Here is a 17,465-nt window from a genome sequence, read left to right on the forward strand (position 1 = left end):
CCCCAGCCCACAGTGGAATGGCTAGAAAAAATAATTATTTACTTGAAACGTACAAACTGAAAAGCCTATTATCTGTCCTTATACTGACTCCTAAGGAGGACGAGACTTGTTTGGTTAAATTGCAGGGATTTATTCATCATTCATCATTACATGTTCGCTTTGTACACACCGCTGGACCCGTTTGTTGATGAAGCATAATTATAAAACTAGTAATTTTCATCCGCAAAAGGTGTTCATTACGATTCTCCAAAGAGTCAAATCCAGTTTGATCTGATCTCGTGCCAATAGTTGCTTAACTTTTTGGAGTTTGATTAGACTTGGCACCTGCATTATTTATTCACTAGCTTAGTTTATGAATCATTCATTATTTTGGGGGAGGGGTCCCGCAATCCGAACTCATAAAGCCCTCATCAAGCTGTAGATCTGGACACAAGGTCAGTTTTTGTTCCAAATATCACCGCGGAGTCATCCGAAGGGAGCGAGCCACAGATTGATTATCCCACCCCCCGTAGGCTTCCACCAATTAAAACCTTAATATTGTATTAGTTAACATAATTATACAATATTACGATCCGGACAGAAATGATTATACGGTGACGGGGCGGAGCCGGCGAGGCTGCGGGAGAATTACCCGACGACGCTCTCGGTTTCGCCCTTTGTTCATCCCACCACGAGAACCCCCCAAAAAAACAAACAAAAAAAAACGCAGGCCGAAGCCCTCTGTCGTTTCAAGACAAGCCGGGCCTTGTTGCATCGGCTGCGTGAAAAAGAAAAAAAAAAGATCCGGAACAAAAGGAAAACAATGAAACTGGAAAAAGAACAGAAAGACGAAAAAAAAATTAATTAAAAAAACAATGGAGAGCCAGGAGAGCGATGGGAATGTTTGTAGTAGAGAACAAGAAAAAAAAACAAAAAACACAAATATGGAAGACGCTGGTAGGTTTTAGGCGTACTAGCCAAACCCCTCAGCCCACCCCAACACCACACACACATACACACACACACACACGCGCACACACGCGCACACACTCACACACTGCCAAACTCCACTTTTAAGCCCACCCACTCTCTCCTTTCTCCCTTTGAATCCTTCCTTTGTATCCTGACCACAAATCCCACATTTCGCCTGGAAAAGTGGAGAGGAAGCTCGTCAGAAATGTACATGGGACTTTTTGAGGTGGCGAAGGGGAATGTCCAGAGCTTGCAAGAGCTCTTCAACAGGAGGTTTGCTGCAAACAAATGGAGGAAAATATAGATTGTGTGTATGTTCCTCTATTGTCTGTAAAATGGCCGAAGCGTGAAACCTATTTGTTACATTTGGTCCAGGCAGCATGCGTTGCGTGCGTGCATACGAGATGATGCCGTCTTTTTGGGAAGAATTCAGGCCACAACTGTGAGAACTGCTGCCCCCACCCCTCCACACCCCACCCACCCCCGCCCCCGCCTCATATACCCCTGAAGTAACTTTATAATCAGGTCTCTTTTTTTTTTTTTCTCTTCTTTCTTTTTACTGTTGAAGCTAATTGCAGGTTTCATTAAGCCGCTCGCCTGCACAACTCCAGGGTCGAAAACACACACAAAAAAAAAAAGGCCCCGACGCCGGGCTCCGCAGTCGCGGAGCCGCCGACTGGAAGCCACGCAGGCGTCTCCAGTAGAGGTTAACAGCCGTAGCCTCTCGACCGCCAACCGCTTACGTTGCTTTTTCATTGAGCTGTCCCTGCTCTTCAAACCCTCGAACGCGGCTGTGGAGCGTTTCCGCAAATAATTGTGTTGCTGAAAGACTAAAAACAGGACGCCATTATGCTATAAACATTTCTTCTTCCCGAGCGCGTCGGGGCCTGTGTGTGTGTGTGTGTGTGTGTGTGTATGTGTGTGCGTGTGTGTGTGTGTGTGTACCCTACTGTGGTCTGTTGTGTAATCTCTCTGCGATGCGCTTCAGCCTGGTCTTTTCTTTGCATTGCTGAACTCGATTGTTTCGGGGCGGGGTTTACGTACTCTTTCATCTCAGTGGGGCTTAAAAAAGATAACCAATTAAAATGTCCAACATGTGAATCTTCGTAAGGAAGTCAGTTCCATGTATTTTTCAAAGCTCCTTTAAAACATACAGTGCAGTTCCATGATGTTTACTGAACCTGCAGGAAGTGGATTACGTCATGTCCACAAGAATACACTATATACAAAGGCTGTAAAAAGTCACAATACGTTTACTATAATTTACCTAAATATTTGTCATCATTGGTGTGCAAGCAAGGGTCTGGGTCTCACCTGTAAAATGTGACATAATTCACTGACTAACAGTGCCAGTGAATACCAACCAAAAACACCACACCAGATGAAAGCACCACAAATGCACTTATAAAGTACAAATACTTTATTGTCAATGTGTGAATGGAATACTTTTCGTAGGAATCGCAAACTTATGACAACATAAACCAGCTTTGTCTGTTTTCTTTTTCGGCAGCTAACATACGGGACAAGACGCCGAGAATCAAAAGTGCATATTCCTGTTTGCTTTTTTATTCTGTCCATATACACATTACACTATACATAAATAATTGCATTGTAAAAATGACTCAAGTATTTACATGTATAATATATTTCATATAATATATAAAGATTTATATTAAATCTAGGTAGATTACAATTAGGATACTTGGTTAAGGAACCTCATATGTGACTGCTTCTGTGCGTGCTTGTGTGTGTGTGGGTGTGTGTGTGTGTGTGTGTGTGTGTGTGTGTGTGCATGTGTTTGTGTGTGTGTGTGTATGAGATGTGAGCAAATGAGTGTTGTCGGTGTGGGTGCTAGGTGTGTGCGCGAGCATATCGCTGTCCATGCGTCTGCACGTGTGCTATCTGTGGTTGTTGAGCAGCACCTCCAGCCAACACGGGCACGAGGTGATGAACTGTCTGGAGTAGCACGGGCCCCAGCCCTTGGCAAAGCTGATGCGCACGCTGTGGGGGTCCCAGGGCCCCTCGTGGCACTCCGGCTTCACGCCGTGCTCCACTATCCAACTGGAGCGCTCATAGTCAAACACCTTGAGGGAGAATCCCGGCATCACCCGCTTCACGCTCAGCCCCCTGGCGCTGGGCAGGTCCAGTGTGGCCGAGTGGACGAACACCGGGTGCTGGCTGCGGTTGTACACCCACACGCCGTCCGGCTCGCGGCTCAGCGTGAGGCCGTAGCCGATTTTGCCGCGGACTTGCTGCACGCAGCTCGACGTGCTGCCTCCTCCGCGAGGGGGCGCCTGAATACTATGGTCGTCCATATCGTCCCGGCGACGGTGGTAGGCATTGGTGTGGAGCTGGCCCAGGCAGAGGCCTGTGCCTTGAGGTAGGTCGTAGAAGATGCTGAGCGAGGGCTCGTGCGCCGGGTAAAGGCGTCCCACCCGTGTCCGCTGCTCCCAGTAGGCCACGCTGCACCAGTGGGAGCGACGCCCGCCGGCGGTGGAGGAGCCTAAGGAGGTACCAGTGTCTGTGGAGGCGGAGAGAAAAGGACATAAAGATCAGATTTGAAGCTGTATTCTGTCTCCACCGACAGCACGGGGGTAGTGAACCGAGGGTGGTCTATCGGAGCACCCAGGGAGGGAGGCCCGGAAAAATACAGTATAGCTCCTCTTTTGTCAACATGGTTTTGAGAAGGACAAACAAACTGCTACACTAGTCGACACGTAGATTACAGGATATCATGTTGTCTACACTCAGTAGAAACAGCATTGAGACAGCTCACTCTGCATCCGCTGCAATCTCTACATTCCATACGGATGAGTCTGGAGCCCCCTCCCTCCCCCCCGTCCACCACCATCTCTCCAAAACCATCCCTCACGGCTAGGGGTGAAGCGTAGGTAGGCGGAGAGACATAGAGCGAGAAGGGGAAAACGGGAGAGAGCGAGAGAGAGAGAGAGAGAGAGTGAGAGAGGGAGAGAGAGAGAGAGAGAGAGAGAGAAAGGTTTGAGGTGGGGTAACTTGTGGAGTACTCAGCTCCCTGACAACCTAGCGCAAGCCCATGAACCCTTGACCCCCCCGGCCCTCATGCTATCAGCTCGCATTAACTCTCCACACAGAGTGATGCCATTATTTTGCTCCAGAGACTCTATTGACACAGAGGGTTTAAAGCCTGTGTGCCGGTGGCCCCATTCCATTCATACCCCGGCGGCCCGTCCCCTCCGTCTACCCCAGGGGCCGGCATGGTCGCCCTCGGCCCATTAACATGCCGCTTTTGGGTGAAACCGGGGCGGTGGAGATGGGTGTTAACTCAAGGCCGGGTTTAACTTTAGAGGGGTTATGGCTGCTGTTACAGCCCCGCTACACATGCTGGGTGAGACACTGGGACACACACACACACACACACACACACACACACACACAAAACACACACATATGCCACCATACTGAAGTTTTGGGGTTTTTTTCCACCAAAATTGCGCTTCTCATCTGAAGCCCACGTGTGTCATTAGTGAATTCCAGGCTGGCAACTCCTGCAGACTGCAGCTTTTTACAGCTCGCCAATAAGAGAGAGCAGGCTGCTTAGCTGGCAGGAGCTCTCTCTCTCTCTCTCACACACACACACACGTGCGCGTGCGCACACACTCACACACACACACACACACACACACACACACATCAAAACACACAGACAAACTAACACACAGTTTTACAAGGCATGCGTTTCCCTGTAATAAGGCAGCACAAACATCTCCCCGGAGACACACAAGCTGACTTTAAATGCGATCGTGATAAAATACCCCCCCCCCCCCGCCTAAAAAATGGACTGTAAACTGAAACCGCGGGGGCTTTTTGGTTCCTCTTCAGACACAACTACAATATAATAGTATTTGAAACACCGCCTCGATATTGTATGACAAGACAAGGTAAAGACAAAAAGCCCGAATACTTGGCCTTGTGACTTTCTGACACAAATATTGGGGGGGGGGGGGTTGGTGAGATAAAAAATATAAAAAAATATTTTTTCATCAATCTTGACTGCTTGTTACCTTTATACCGGCTTTACTTTTCATTCAAAATTCGACAAAAACTGGCTTTAAGTGTCTCTAAGTAAGTAACTCTATAAGTGTCAAAATAAGGAAATGCTTATGGCTGGGTTTATGGGACATGGTAAACACTGTAACACTGCAATGTGAGGATGATAAGAAAAACAATGTATAATCCGCACCTACACTGTATACCCTAGTGCACCGTCTCTCTTCATATCAATAACCCTCACTTACACGGAGAGGGAGAGAGAGAGAGAGCGGGAGAGAGAGAGAAAGAGAGAGGCTCAGCGCATCTGATCGGAAGTGGAGTGGAATGCGCTGGATCCCGTGTTTTGTGTGAAAACAGCATTTGACAACTCTCTCTCTTTATCTCTCTCTCTCTCTCTCTCTCTCTCTCTCCCTCTCTCTCTCTCTCTCGCTTGTGTCATGTGTAATGTTTTTTGGCACTGGCCCCCTCGTACTGTCATCGCGGCGTGGCGCGGCGCGGCTCGACTTGGCCGCCGTCCAACCCCCAAGGAGGAATAATGAGGTTGTGTGAGAAAGACGCAGGGAAAGGTGGAGGGGGGTGGGGGTAAGGGGGGGGGGGGGTCATGGTGGTGGTGGTGGTGGGGGGTGGAGGGGGGGCTTGGCAACAAACTCCTTCAATGGAATTTATAAAGGGTTCAAACTGGAGGTTATCGGTGTGTTTATGTTTGGACGGAGGAAGTCAGAAAATGTGAGTGTTCCTGTGCGTATGTGTTTGTGTTTAGGCGTGTGTGTGTGTGTGTCTGTCTGTCTGTCTGTGCGTGCGTGCGTGCGTGTGTGTGTATTTGTGCGTGCTTCTGTGTGCGTGTGTGTGTGTGTGTGTGTGTCTGTATGTGTGTGTGTGTGTGTGTGTGCGTGTGTGTGTATTTGTGTGTGCTTCTGTGTGTGTGTGTGAGGGGCTGGCAGCAATTATGGCGCCCTGCAACCATTTAATCCGACCGCCATTTAACAACTCTGTTTACCAATTAGATAAGTAGCTTTTGTTATTGCATTTCGAAATCGCCCTACCGCCCGGTGCCTCATGGAAAAGCTCCCACCCCCCCCAAAAAAACATAAACCGCACCAGATTCTGGAGAATAAGACTAAAGGCCTTCGAGTCGAGGAGCGATTTACGCGATAAATCGCCTTCGCTTCTCCTCCATCGTTGCATTGGCAAATGAAGAACAAGACAAAAACACCCAAACACCGGCCCCCCCACCCACCCCGAAAAAAAAACAACATGGCGACCACAGTTCAGGGGTCAGACGAGCTGTTTCCTGCTCCTTCCCGACAGGCAAGCAGAACCTGGGCTCCCAGCCACCAGAACGCCCCGGCGACACTCCTCTCCCTCTCCCTCTCGCTCTCTCTCTACATCCCCCCCCCCCCCCCACACACACACACACACACACACACACACACACACATTTACTGCATGATAAACTCCATGTCTCATACCTCACCCTCCAGCCATAGGAGGCACAGGAGGAGATGCCTGCCAACACCACCCCAAAAAAAAAAGTGAAGCAGAAAAACTTTTTTTTCCTTTTCCCCCCTCTTTTTTTTAAGTTATGTTTGAAGGAGAACCAGAGAGAGAGAGAGAGAGAGAGAGAGAGAGAGAGAGAGAGAGAGAGAGAACGAATGAACAAGCGAGCGAGCGAGGGAGCGAGCGCCCCACCAACCATAACTGGCTTTCATGGGGGGAAAAAAAAGGGGAGAGAAAATGAGGGGGTAAAGGTGGAGAGAAAGAGAGAATGAGAGTGGCTGAGAAAGAGAGAGAATGAGAGCGAGGGGGTTGGTGGGGGGGGGGGGGGGTGGGGGGCTTGTCTTTCATCCAGTGCCAAGGATTAGATTCCCCTCTAGTTATTAGACTCTTCCACTGTGCTGAAAGAAGTGGGTGAGTCGGAGGGCGGACAAAAAAAAAAAAAAAAAAAAAAAACGAAAGAAAGAAAGCAAAAAAAGAGGAGAGGATAGAATTCAGGCGACTGGACTGACCATCCCGGTCTATTCTCCCAGGCGCTTTGTTTCGATTAAACTTCCTCAAATCCCCCCCCCCCCTCTCTCTCTTTCTCTCTCTCCTAAAGCGCGGAGGAGGGGAGAGAAAGAAAAACATACTCAAGGGAAGAAAAGAACTCCCCCTCCCTCCCTCGAATGGTAGGTTCTTCAGTTGTTGGAGACAACTATCATTACAGGGCAACTTCAATCCGGCGAGCCACATTTAAGCTGGCGTCTGGACTATCTCTGCGATCAGAGGGCTGCGTTATCAGCCAGACATGGACTTTACAGTGAAATATAACAAGGCCCTCTCTTCCGAACACACACGCGCGTGCGCGCGCACACAAACACACACACAAACGTATGCATGCAAACACATAGACCATACACAAACAAACTAATTTCTCACTCGCATACACAGGGACATGCATGCACACAAACTCTCTCATGCAGAGTAGGGGGTGTAAGAATTTAAATTATAAAGTTGAATTTAAAAAAACCAAAACACAGACATACACACACACATACACACACACACACACACACACACACACACACACACACACACACACACACACACACACACTTGCACGCTCTCACATTTTGGGCTTACTTTATTGGACAAGTGAAGTGAGTCTATGGGTGGCAGGGAAGGAGGGATGAGGGACAGAGAGCGGAGGAAGAAGGTAAGTAACCAACCAGCCACTGGAATTCGCAACATTAGAAGAGCAGAAAGCTCTTTGTTCGGTAAAGTGTCCAAGTTGAAAAAATGTCAGAGTCTTTATGATACACAAACAGCTTATATGGCCTGAGGCCATATAAGGAGGAGGCCATTATAATTTATTACATTTCACTGCATATATGTATGGAAGTATGTATATGTATGTGACAAATAAAAATCTTGAATCTTGAATCTTGAATCTTGAGAGGCGCACACACACACACACACACACACATACACACAGACACACACACACACACACACACACACACACACAGACCTCACAAAGAATTTATCGAAGTCTTACAAGGAGGCTCAATTTCACCCCATGTTTCGCTGTTTCCCAAACTTAAACCCTACATACAAATGGACCTGCAGCCATTGGCCGGTGATGTCAAAAAATTCTACGAGTTCCCAAGCAGACCCCATTTTGCTGTAAAATGCTGCAAAACAAGGTAAAAGACGAATGATGTTGAAAGAATAATCCACTCCTGTCACAAGTGATGGGAAATTTGAAAAAAATGTCCTCCCAACTCTCAACAAAATGAAAACCTGTGTATCATTGCAGCCCTGAGGCATACACAAGCCACCTCACAACACCTTGGACACTCTCCACACAGTCCAGCCCCTTCGTCTTCGCAAAGTCGAGAAGAGCGGCGGATAAAATGAACCTTTTTATCTGACTGCGCTCTGCATTTGAAGTCGTTGGGTTTTTGTACTATTTCGAGAAGACAAGGAAACATGTCACAGCCACAAATCAATCACTCGCCCAGTCACACAAGCCCTTCACAGGCATCACATACCCACAAGCCAAGGGCAAACAAACCACAGGAAAACTACTGTCCGTTCCTGTAAAATTCCTGGGAAGAAGTGATTGGAAGTGGTCGAGGGGAAAAAGGGGGACTCCTCCAAGAGGAAGGGAGAAAGTAACAAGCTTCCTGCCCCTCTGCTGCTTCAAAGACGGCGTACGGTGCAAGTGAGGAGAGTCGAATTAAGATTGTCATTTCCTGAATAAAGCACTGTGGGAGGGGAAAACAGACACAGTATATGTGTATACAGTACATGTATATCCTATATGTGTGCAGGCACAACAAGCAATAATCAACAATCATTCATCAAAAACGCAACCTCCCAATGCGAGGCCAAGGGTACTTCCCAAAATAAACATAAGCACTAAATAAGTGTTGCATTCAAAGTGCATAACACATGCATCAATTTCCGCGCGAGTCGCAGAGACGGAGACTTAGAAAGGGGGCCCGCCGACATCTGCAACGAATCTTTAGGTTCTGCAGCATGGCAGGATCCCATTAGGAGCCAAATTGCGAGTTGGCAAAAACTCTGAGGGAACAACAGAAAAGCCACAGCCAGTCCTGTAATTTAAACCTTATTTTAAATTATGATGGTCGGACAACATCGGCTGCGAGAGCGCGAGGGAGAAGAGGAGAGAGATGGAGCCCGGGGGGGGCGGGGGGTCCAGGGCCAATAGGAGTTTTTAGAAAACCTTCCAAAGGCAAATCCAAACGCAAAAAGATGCTCTAACTCAAAGATGACAATAAAGGAGAGAATGCTGAATTTCTACTTCCTAAGTCAGGTCTTTCCCCGGCGTCAACCATTCGGTGACTCATTCCTTGAACACGCGAGGTCAAAGGAGCGAGCGGGGACGGACGGCGAGTCCTTCTTCTTTTTTTTTTTTCTGTTTACATATGTCGGCCGGAGCCAGCGCTCCCTGCAGGTACCCAGGCGCCGAGCCTCGGGGGCCGCTGGGAAATGTAGTTACCGGAGCCCTTTATGTCTTGTATATTTTGGAAACAAACAAACGGATCCACTCCGCTACTCCCGGGTCCTTTCGTAACGGGAGTTCGCGGAGTTGGAACATCCGTGTGAGCGGGTCGGTTGAGGGCGGAAAACTGACTGAGGGTCTCCCCCTGAAACGTCGAAGTACAACACTTGAGTTTACCCTTAAAAGTCTTTTCAGTTATTTAAGGCTGCACACTAATATTGATACCCCTGAAGTCGTCTGTGCAGAGTAGTTGACTTTTAAAGCCTCTTTTCTGTCCCGACCGATGATAAGGTGGAGAAGGCGAGGGCATCACCTTGAAACATATATCCGTGATAACGGCAGAAATGTCTAAAAAGCCGTGACATTACACAAAAAAACGTAATTCACCCGTGCATAATTGGTGAAGTAAAGGAAAGAGGGGTGGGGTGGGGTGCTTGTGTGTGTGTGTGTGTGTGTGTGTCTGTGTGTGTGGAGGGGGGGGGGGGGGTGGCGGCTGCGCGCCCCGCTTGTCATGAAAAGGAACCGTGATGGAAAATATGTGAGGAAATGGCAAATCCTTAATGGGCCAGTGCTCCATGTTGAATTCCATAGTCTAATGTGTCTCGGCCTCGGCATGAGAGCGAGGGCTGTACGCGTGCCAGCGAGCGGGCAGGAGGTTCGGGTCACGGAGGGGACCCGTCCGGGCCGAGACGAAACAAAACAAACCGAACCAAACCGAAAACTCACACGTGAACTTTTACTTCCCGCCTTTGCCGGCGTCTTTTCCTTCCGCAGACTCCGACAAACCGCGGGCTTCACCGAGGGCGAAAAGCAGCGGAGGCCCATCAATGTCGCACCCGTGCCGAACGTGAAGACCCCGTCGATCATTTACAAAAGCCTGGTTCCGAGCGGGTACTTTGCGTCCGACTCCTTCCAAGTTCTTTGGCCGGGCTCCAAGTTCCTTTAGTATTAGCGGCAATACGTTGGAACACGTATCAAATGTCCCCCTCCGGAGCCTCCTTTACCATTGGTTCGCTGCGACCACCGCTTCTCCCCCCTACCTTCCCCCCAATTTCCCAACATTCCTGGGCTGTGGCCCATCAGTCAAAGGGCCAATTCATGGGGTTAATGCTGCAGCCAGTGCAGACAGGGCTTCCAAGACAGGATGTTTGGCTGATACCTTGCACTGCTTAAACAAACAAGCCACCAAAATATGATTTCTGAGGGCAAAGAGAGAGAGAGAGAGAGAGAGAGAGAGAGAGAGACGCGTTCTCGTCTTCGGCTCCGGGATCCTCGGGAGCTCATCAAGCGAACGCGACGCCCAAACCGGGGTGGCCACACTTGTGGACCGAAGACGCAAGACGTGGCTATGCATGGTAAACAAGCTCTCCTTTTGGCGTGACGAGAAACGCATTATTTACATTACATTAGTACACCGGCGATTTGATGAAACAAAGCCTTTCGTGCCAGCGTCCGTCTAGGTTTCGCTTATCAAGCAAATACCAAACGGGACACGGTCATATATGGTCAAATCTGATAATACATTTTAACAAAATGTCATATAAAAACACCTACTTTTGTCATCGACCAGCAGTTTATGGATCAAGGTATTGAAAATTAAACCATTATAATGGAAATTTGATTTTATGTTGACGGGTACCGCAAAAGTGAATTATTATTTAACATACATCAATTTAGCCAAACAATAGTTTACCAAACACGTAATTGATAGGTCTGTGTATATGTTGGTGTGTGTGTATATGTCTGCCTGTGTGTGTGTGTGTGTGTGTGTGTGTGTGTGTGTGTGTGTGTTTTTCCTGACAGTACCCTTATGTGAGTGTTCTCAAGCCGATCTTATCTCCAAGCAAGACAGACATTCCTCCTTTTTCTGTCTCTGCTACACACACAGAAACACAGACGTGCACTCACGAGCACACGCACGCATAAACACACACACACACTCACGCACGCATCAACACACACACACACACACACACACACTCACACTGCTTCTGGTGAGCATAACAATAAGCAGTGCAATGACATGTTTTGTTGGAGACGGCAAGTCGTCCCGGATATAAGCCTCCTTCGCCTCCACTAGACGTTTCCATTTCCAAAGAAGGGCCTTTTTGCTGTGGTTTAAGGGGGAATGTTAACTGATCGAATGATAATGGGGCCAGGGCAAAAGGTATGCGTGGACCACACCCTGCAGCAGAACTTTAAAAGCTACAGCCACAGCTTTCAAAGAGGAAAAAAAAATTGCCTATTTAAAATGGAGGAGAGACCCTTCTGGGTTGTTTTGTTTAGCCTAGAAATGTCATTACAGGACACAGGATGGCGTCATGAAACCACAATATCAAGGCGGTGTTTTGTATTGTGTTTTTAACGGCTAATGACCAGAAAAGAATGTTGTGTTTTAACCCCCGGAATCGAAGATCTCGACTACTGCTTTGCCAACATTGGTGCTGGTGTGACCTCCATTTGGTCCGCCCTCCCGCTGTCCTTTCTCTGGGCTTTTGGCCCGAAATTCAGTCTCGAGCTCCAATAGTGTCAATGTAGAGACCACACATACACAGACACAGACACAGACACACACAGACACACACACTCACACCGGCCTTGATTGGATCTGTCTACTTCCTCTTATTTTGCTTGGACGCGTATGATACGCCCCCGGCACCGACAACCGACGTCATTGACTATTGGCTCTTAGCAACGGCCACAAACTACAACGTTCATTTAAAATGCACATCCTCGGATCTTTGACGAAATAAGCTCCGGGTGAAAAGCCAAGCCGGGCCTGACCTCCGCCGGCGTTTACAAGCATCACCATCAACAGGTCAGAGTGGCAGTAAATAGACAGAGCAAACACTCGATGGTGTGAGGCAGTAACCGATTGAACGCAAGAACATGGGAGGTAAAAAAAACCGGCGCGACGGGTATGACCGGCTATGATGAAACGGGAACGATCCGCGTGCCGTGCCAACTCCACAGCCACCACCGACCCAAAATAGTCTGGTGGACTTCACATGGACCTGAACTTTGAGGGGCGAAAACATCAAAAAGGCACGCAAAGTTTGGTCAGACTAAACAAACAGCAGTCAGGGGCTCTTAGGTGCCCCTGGCTCTTTCATAGAGTTTGCGGGTGCCCACCTCCCCAGACCCCTCCCCCACACCCCCCGCCCTCCCACCGCCAGAAGGGCGCTTGACAGAGTGCGCTCGCGGCTTCTCTCAACGCCGCGATGAGGACCCCCTCGGCATGACCCTGGGGTCCCCTCGCCAGACCCCAGCATGTAAACAAATAAAACTCCAGCTTCATCATCCAGAGGGGGCTGTTTCCTGTCCAACCAGAAGCCCCCCCCCACCCCCCCGCCACCCAAATCACACACACACACACACACACACACACACAGACAGACAGACAGACAGACAGACAGACACACACACACAAATGCACAAAAACATAAAATTCATACACACACGTGCATAAACATACTTCAGACACACACACTTACACGCACACACTCCACACACACAAAAACTCGACACTTCCCTCTCATCAGAGCCCCTTAAATTCAGCCCCCCACCCCCCACTTAAAAAAATGCCAACCTCTTTCCACTGCTCATTTGCCGACGGGAATGGAGGGATTTGAGGGGAAGAAAGAGGGGGAAAAGGGGGGGATGGGTGGTTCGAGAGAGAGAAGGAGGGGGGGGGGGGGTATTGGAAGCATGCTCGGGGATCTTATTGCACTTTCGTCCAAGTGAAATATTTTGCTGCGAAAGAAAATGAGGGGGGAGGGAGAGAGAGAGAGAGAGAGAGCGCGAGAGAGAGAGAGAGAGAGAGAGAGAGAGAGAGAGAGAGAGAGAGAGGGAAGGGGAGAAAGGCAACAGCATCGAAACGGTGAAAACCCCCATTGACTCCGATGGTCCTACATGTGTGCTACACAGCTCTCTGGCAAAAGATGCTTTAGACTGACTATTTAAAGTATTTAGAGAAACTCACTAAATGCAACTTGCCCTCTCATCTCGTTTTATTTTATTTAAATCAAATAATTTAAAAAAACCCTCACCTGTGTAGTCTCTGGGTAGAACATGAAGCTGGTTGGTGTGACGCAAGGGGACAGTTTCAGTGTAAGACTGAGTTGATTCTGAGGAATTACAAACATAAAAAGGGATAGTTCGTCAGCCAACAGAAGGAAGTGATGAATAGAACATTAAGCCATGGAATTCCTAAAATGCTATAGGGGTAAACGGCGATCTTAACTTAATTGTGTATTTAGTACAGTGTCTAATAAGATCAACCCCTTAACCCCCAAAACAGAGCTGGCCACATCCACAGCTAACCACTAACCACTTACCCAGTGACTTGTGTTCATCTGAATGGGACACGGAGTACGGTGGAGGAGGCGATTCTGGAAAAAAAACATGACAAAGGGTTTCTTAATGGAATGATAAGCGAAGGTTACAGAGACCATATGGCCAATCTTATTCCAAACTATGAAGTGAGATACGAATATGAATGAATACGATAACATGTTGTTTTTTTTTCATCGAAACCACTCCACAAATTCATTTTCTCACAACTTCCCACACACACTCGTGCTGATTTTGTTATTTTTTTATTAAACTCACTTAGGTATTAGACCTGCACCTTTTTCCACAAACTGATTTGAACTTTAATCGTGAACTGTTACGTTTTAGATATCTTAACTGTTCATTTCCATCTGTCTAACTGTACATTGTGAGTATGTGAACGTCTTTATGTAGGTATGTGAAGAGTTTTCCTTCAAATGGGACTTAAATAAATAAAGGAAATTACAATAACAATAATATTATTATTATTATTAATAACAATAATAATAATAACAATAATAATAATTATAACAATAATAAGAATAACAATAATAACAATAATAATAATAATAATAATAATAATAATAATAATAATAAAATAATAATAATAATAATAATAATAATAATATTAATTATAATAATGATACATATGAATCATTACTGGTACAGAGTAAAATAGAATATCACATCGGAGAGAAAAAAATGTACACAGTAGCAGTGAATAAATGAGTACATAGAAACATTTTAAAGGGTCAATAATGAAGAAAACTGACTATATATTAATCATCATTTTCAAATAACCCCAAACAGTTTGATCTGTCGGTGAAGTTCAGAAAATTGGATTGACTATAATGAAGCCTTTCAGACAGCAGTTAACTACGCCATGATATTTCGATGAACAAAATCCCAGGCTATCGCCTTCGATATTGATATCACAATAATATCATGTCGATATATCTCTCAGACCTAGATAGAGCACCCCCCCACCATGAAATAGTTCCTTTACTGTGGACACTCCTAGTGTATATAAATATTTTTCCTATATTTTGCTTTACTTTTTATTTCTTTATTTATTTGTACATTTTACTGTATGCTCTGCAGGAACCGAGAGTCCCTGACAAACGGAGTCAAATTCCTTGTATGTGTAAGCAGACTTGTCCAATAAAAGCCTGATTCTGATCCTGCAGCAGCTCCAGGGAGAAGGGGCCCAGAGCTTTTAGGGCCGTGGCCCCTTTAAGAGCTAAGCCAGTAATTGCTCAGTACTCAGCCAGCGAGATACCCAGCCAGTCAGTGTGGCGCCAGCAGTATGCAAACTGTATATTATCGGCACTCCTTCACCTAAATAACAAGAAGAGGAGGACCTTCTTGTCAAAGAACAGAGAGCCTGAACCTGAGTGCAACTTGAGAGCTCTTACAGGAGGAGAGGGGTGGGTGGGTGGCTGGGGGGGGGACATGGAAGCAAAAAGTTTTAAATGTTGGTGCAATGTGGACTCTGTCAGCAGGAAACAACTATCCATTACTTTAAGACTGCTGGAAAGAGAGACGTTAAGTTGAAATGTGTCACCCACCGTAGTACAAGCTTCACTACTTACACCAGCCTTAGCCTGCAGCTCCGACTGACCGCCGGGTAAATAAAGGGACGTTCCACCATTTGGCCCTTCTGGGTGTGGACAGTGTGGTCCAATTTAATTAAATGAGGCTGATTAAATATTTGACTAAATTGAACTCTTAAAGTCATTGAATTGGAAGCTCCTACAAGTGCTGGCCTAAGGTGAGGTTCACCTGCCGGTCAATGCTTCCTCATTTGTTCAGGGCCAAGCTTAAAATAAGAATCGGTTTATTGCGTCTCAAATGACGTTCCATTTAGAAACATTCTGCAGGGCAGAGTCGGCCGACACAGGTAGGCTCCAACATGCATGCACAGATAGGTATGTCAATGCAGGCTTATGCTTTTCTCTCTTTTGGTACATGGACATACCCATGTGTGCATGCATGGGCCCCCTCTAAATCCTGGAGGGGGCCCACGCATGAAAGACTGCTTGGTTTGAAAACCTACTGGAATAAAACCACAGCCTTTACCGCCATCTGACATGCAGAAAGGTGACTTGATAGTGATCACGGTCGTGTTGTGGACGGGGGTCCTTACCTGGCCCACACAAGCGGCTGTAGTGGTAGGGGTTGCAGCACACCTGAGCCTCCTCCCCTGAAGCCCTGAAGCTCTGGCAGTGGCTTAGAGCTTTGAGCCGGTCCGAGCCCTGCAGGTCGCTCCAGCGGTACAGCCTGCACAGGAGGTGCGGGGGCGACACCTGACGACCATCCTCCGACTGCGGCGGTAACACCATGACACACTCGCCGGGGACCCCCCCTTTGGTGTCCACGGCCCTCAGCAGGGCTTCGAGGTGCTTGTCCCGCAGCCGCTTCAACAGGGAGTGCACGGAGCTCTTGAGTTCAGGCTGACACCGACACGCACCCCCTCCGTCCTTTTTCAGGGCCGAGTAAGGGCCCCGACGGGGTCTCGGGTCCCATTCCCCGAACACGCAACACGTCACCGTCCCGCTGTCACTGTCGCGTCCCCGCGGGGCGCACCGATGCTCGGGCTCACGGTCCGAGCAGCCGGTGCGCGCCGTGCCGACGCTTCCCAGAGACCGGTCCCGATCTCGGTCCCGATCCTGGTCCCCGCGGGTCACCGCCCGTTGGATGTTGGTCTCCGCGTCCGGGCCCCCTTCCTCGGCTCGTTTGCCCCCATCCCGCCCGTCGTCGCTCCCGGTGACCAGACGGCTTCTCCAGAGTCGCCGTACGAGACCCGAGCGTCTAGACCTGAACATACGACGACTTTAGCCCGTGGTCGGTCCAGTCCTGCGTCGGGGGGGATTCCGCATGGATTTTACACCCGGAGGTCACGGATTTATGACCCGCCCGCAGCATTAGAGAGAAAAGCGCACTGGGGGGTTGCATGAAACGACGGATACAAAAAAAAGTGTTCCCGTACGAAAAGAAAAAAGCAGCGGACACGGACACCGGTCAGCGACGACGCGCCGTGGACAACTTCACTGGACAACTGCAACTTTGGTGAACGCTCTCAAAGCCCCGGAGACTGTGGAGATCCCGCACACGCTGCTTCAAAACCATAGCGAGACATAGATAAGCAACCAAGCGAGGAACAAAACCCATAAAACGCGTACATCCCAAACTCTTTTTTTTTTTTTTTTTGCTTTGCTTTGGGCACCCCTAGATCCTTAAAATCCACTCGGGACGTATCGGCGAAGCAAACCGTTTCATCCCCTCCAGATAAAAAAGCTCAGCGCGTTCAAACTCCAGCGTTTCCTTAATAATAATCCTGTTACGGAATAAGGAATCCCAGAATACAGCAGCGATAGACAGTCTGGGGCCACCGGGGTCCTGTGGGTGCCAAACCGTTCCCTGCTTTAAAGAGCGCTGGAGATCCTCCACTGCACCGCGCTCCCCGTGTCACTGCCGTTCCGAGAGGGACTACGCTCTCTCTCTCTCTCCCCCTCTCTCTCTAACACACACGCACGCTCTCTCTCTCTCTCCCCCTCTCTCTTCCCCCCCTCTCTCTCTAACACACACGCACGCTCTCTCTCTCTCTCTCTCTCGCTCTAACACACACACACACGCACGCTCTCTC

General features: G+C 48.2%; 1 protein-coding gene across 1 annotated transcript; it reads right to left on the minus strand.

The window, feature by feature from the left end:
* Window positions 1–2,389: 2,389 nt before the first annotated feature.
* LOC307228377 (mothers against decapentaplegic homolog 6-like) lies at window positions 2,390–17,318 on the minus strand. Its single transcript, XM_079998014.1, has 4 exons — window positions 15,966–17,318; window positions 13,825–13,878; window positions 13,537–13,614; window positions 2,390–3,472 (listed from the first exon to the last, which is right to left on the minus strand). The coding sequence occupies exons 1-4, from the start codon at window positions 16,642–16,644 to the stop codon at window positions 2,850–2,852; spliced, it is 1,434 nt and encodes a 477-aa protein (XP_079854140.1). The 5' UTR covers window positions 16,645–17,318; the 3' UTR covers window positions 2,390–2,849.
* Window positions 17,319–17,465: the final 147 nt, after the last annotated feature.

The sequence above is a fragment of the Zeus faber genome (assembly GCF_960531495.2).
Source record: "Zeus faber genome assembly, chromosome: 3".
In the NCBI taxonomy this organism is placed as follows: Eukaryota; Metazoa; Chordata; class Actinopteri; order Zeiformes; family Zeidae; genus Zeus; species Zeus faber.

What these genes read in the sequence shown, in the direction of transcription:
- LOC307228377 (XM_079998014.1), bottom strand. Translation starts at nt 16,644, where the DNA reads ATGTTCAGGTCTAGACGCTCGGGTCTCGTACGGCGACTCTGGAGAAGC. An exon ending in CAGCCGCTTGTGTGGGCCAG is followed by an intron (nt 13,879 to 15,965) that starts GTAAGGACCCCC and finishes TTTTTTTTCCAG; the next exon opens with AATCGCCTCCTCCACCGTAC. An exon ending in AGATGAACACAAGTCACTGG is followed by an intron (nt 13,615 to 13,824) that starts GTAAGTGGTTAG and finishes GTAATTCCTCAG; the next exon opens with AATCAACTCAGTCTTACACT.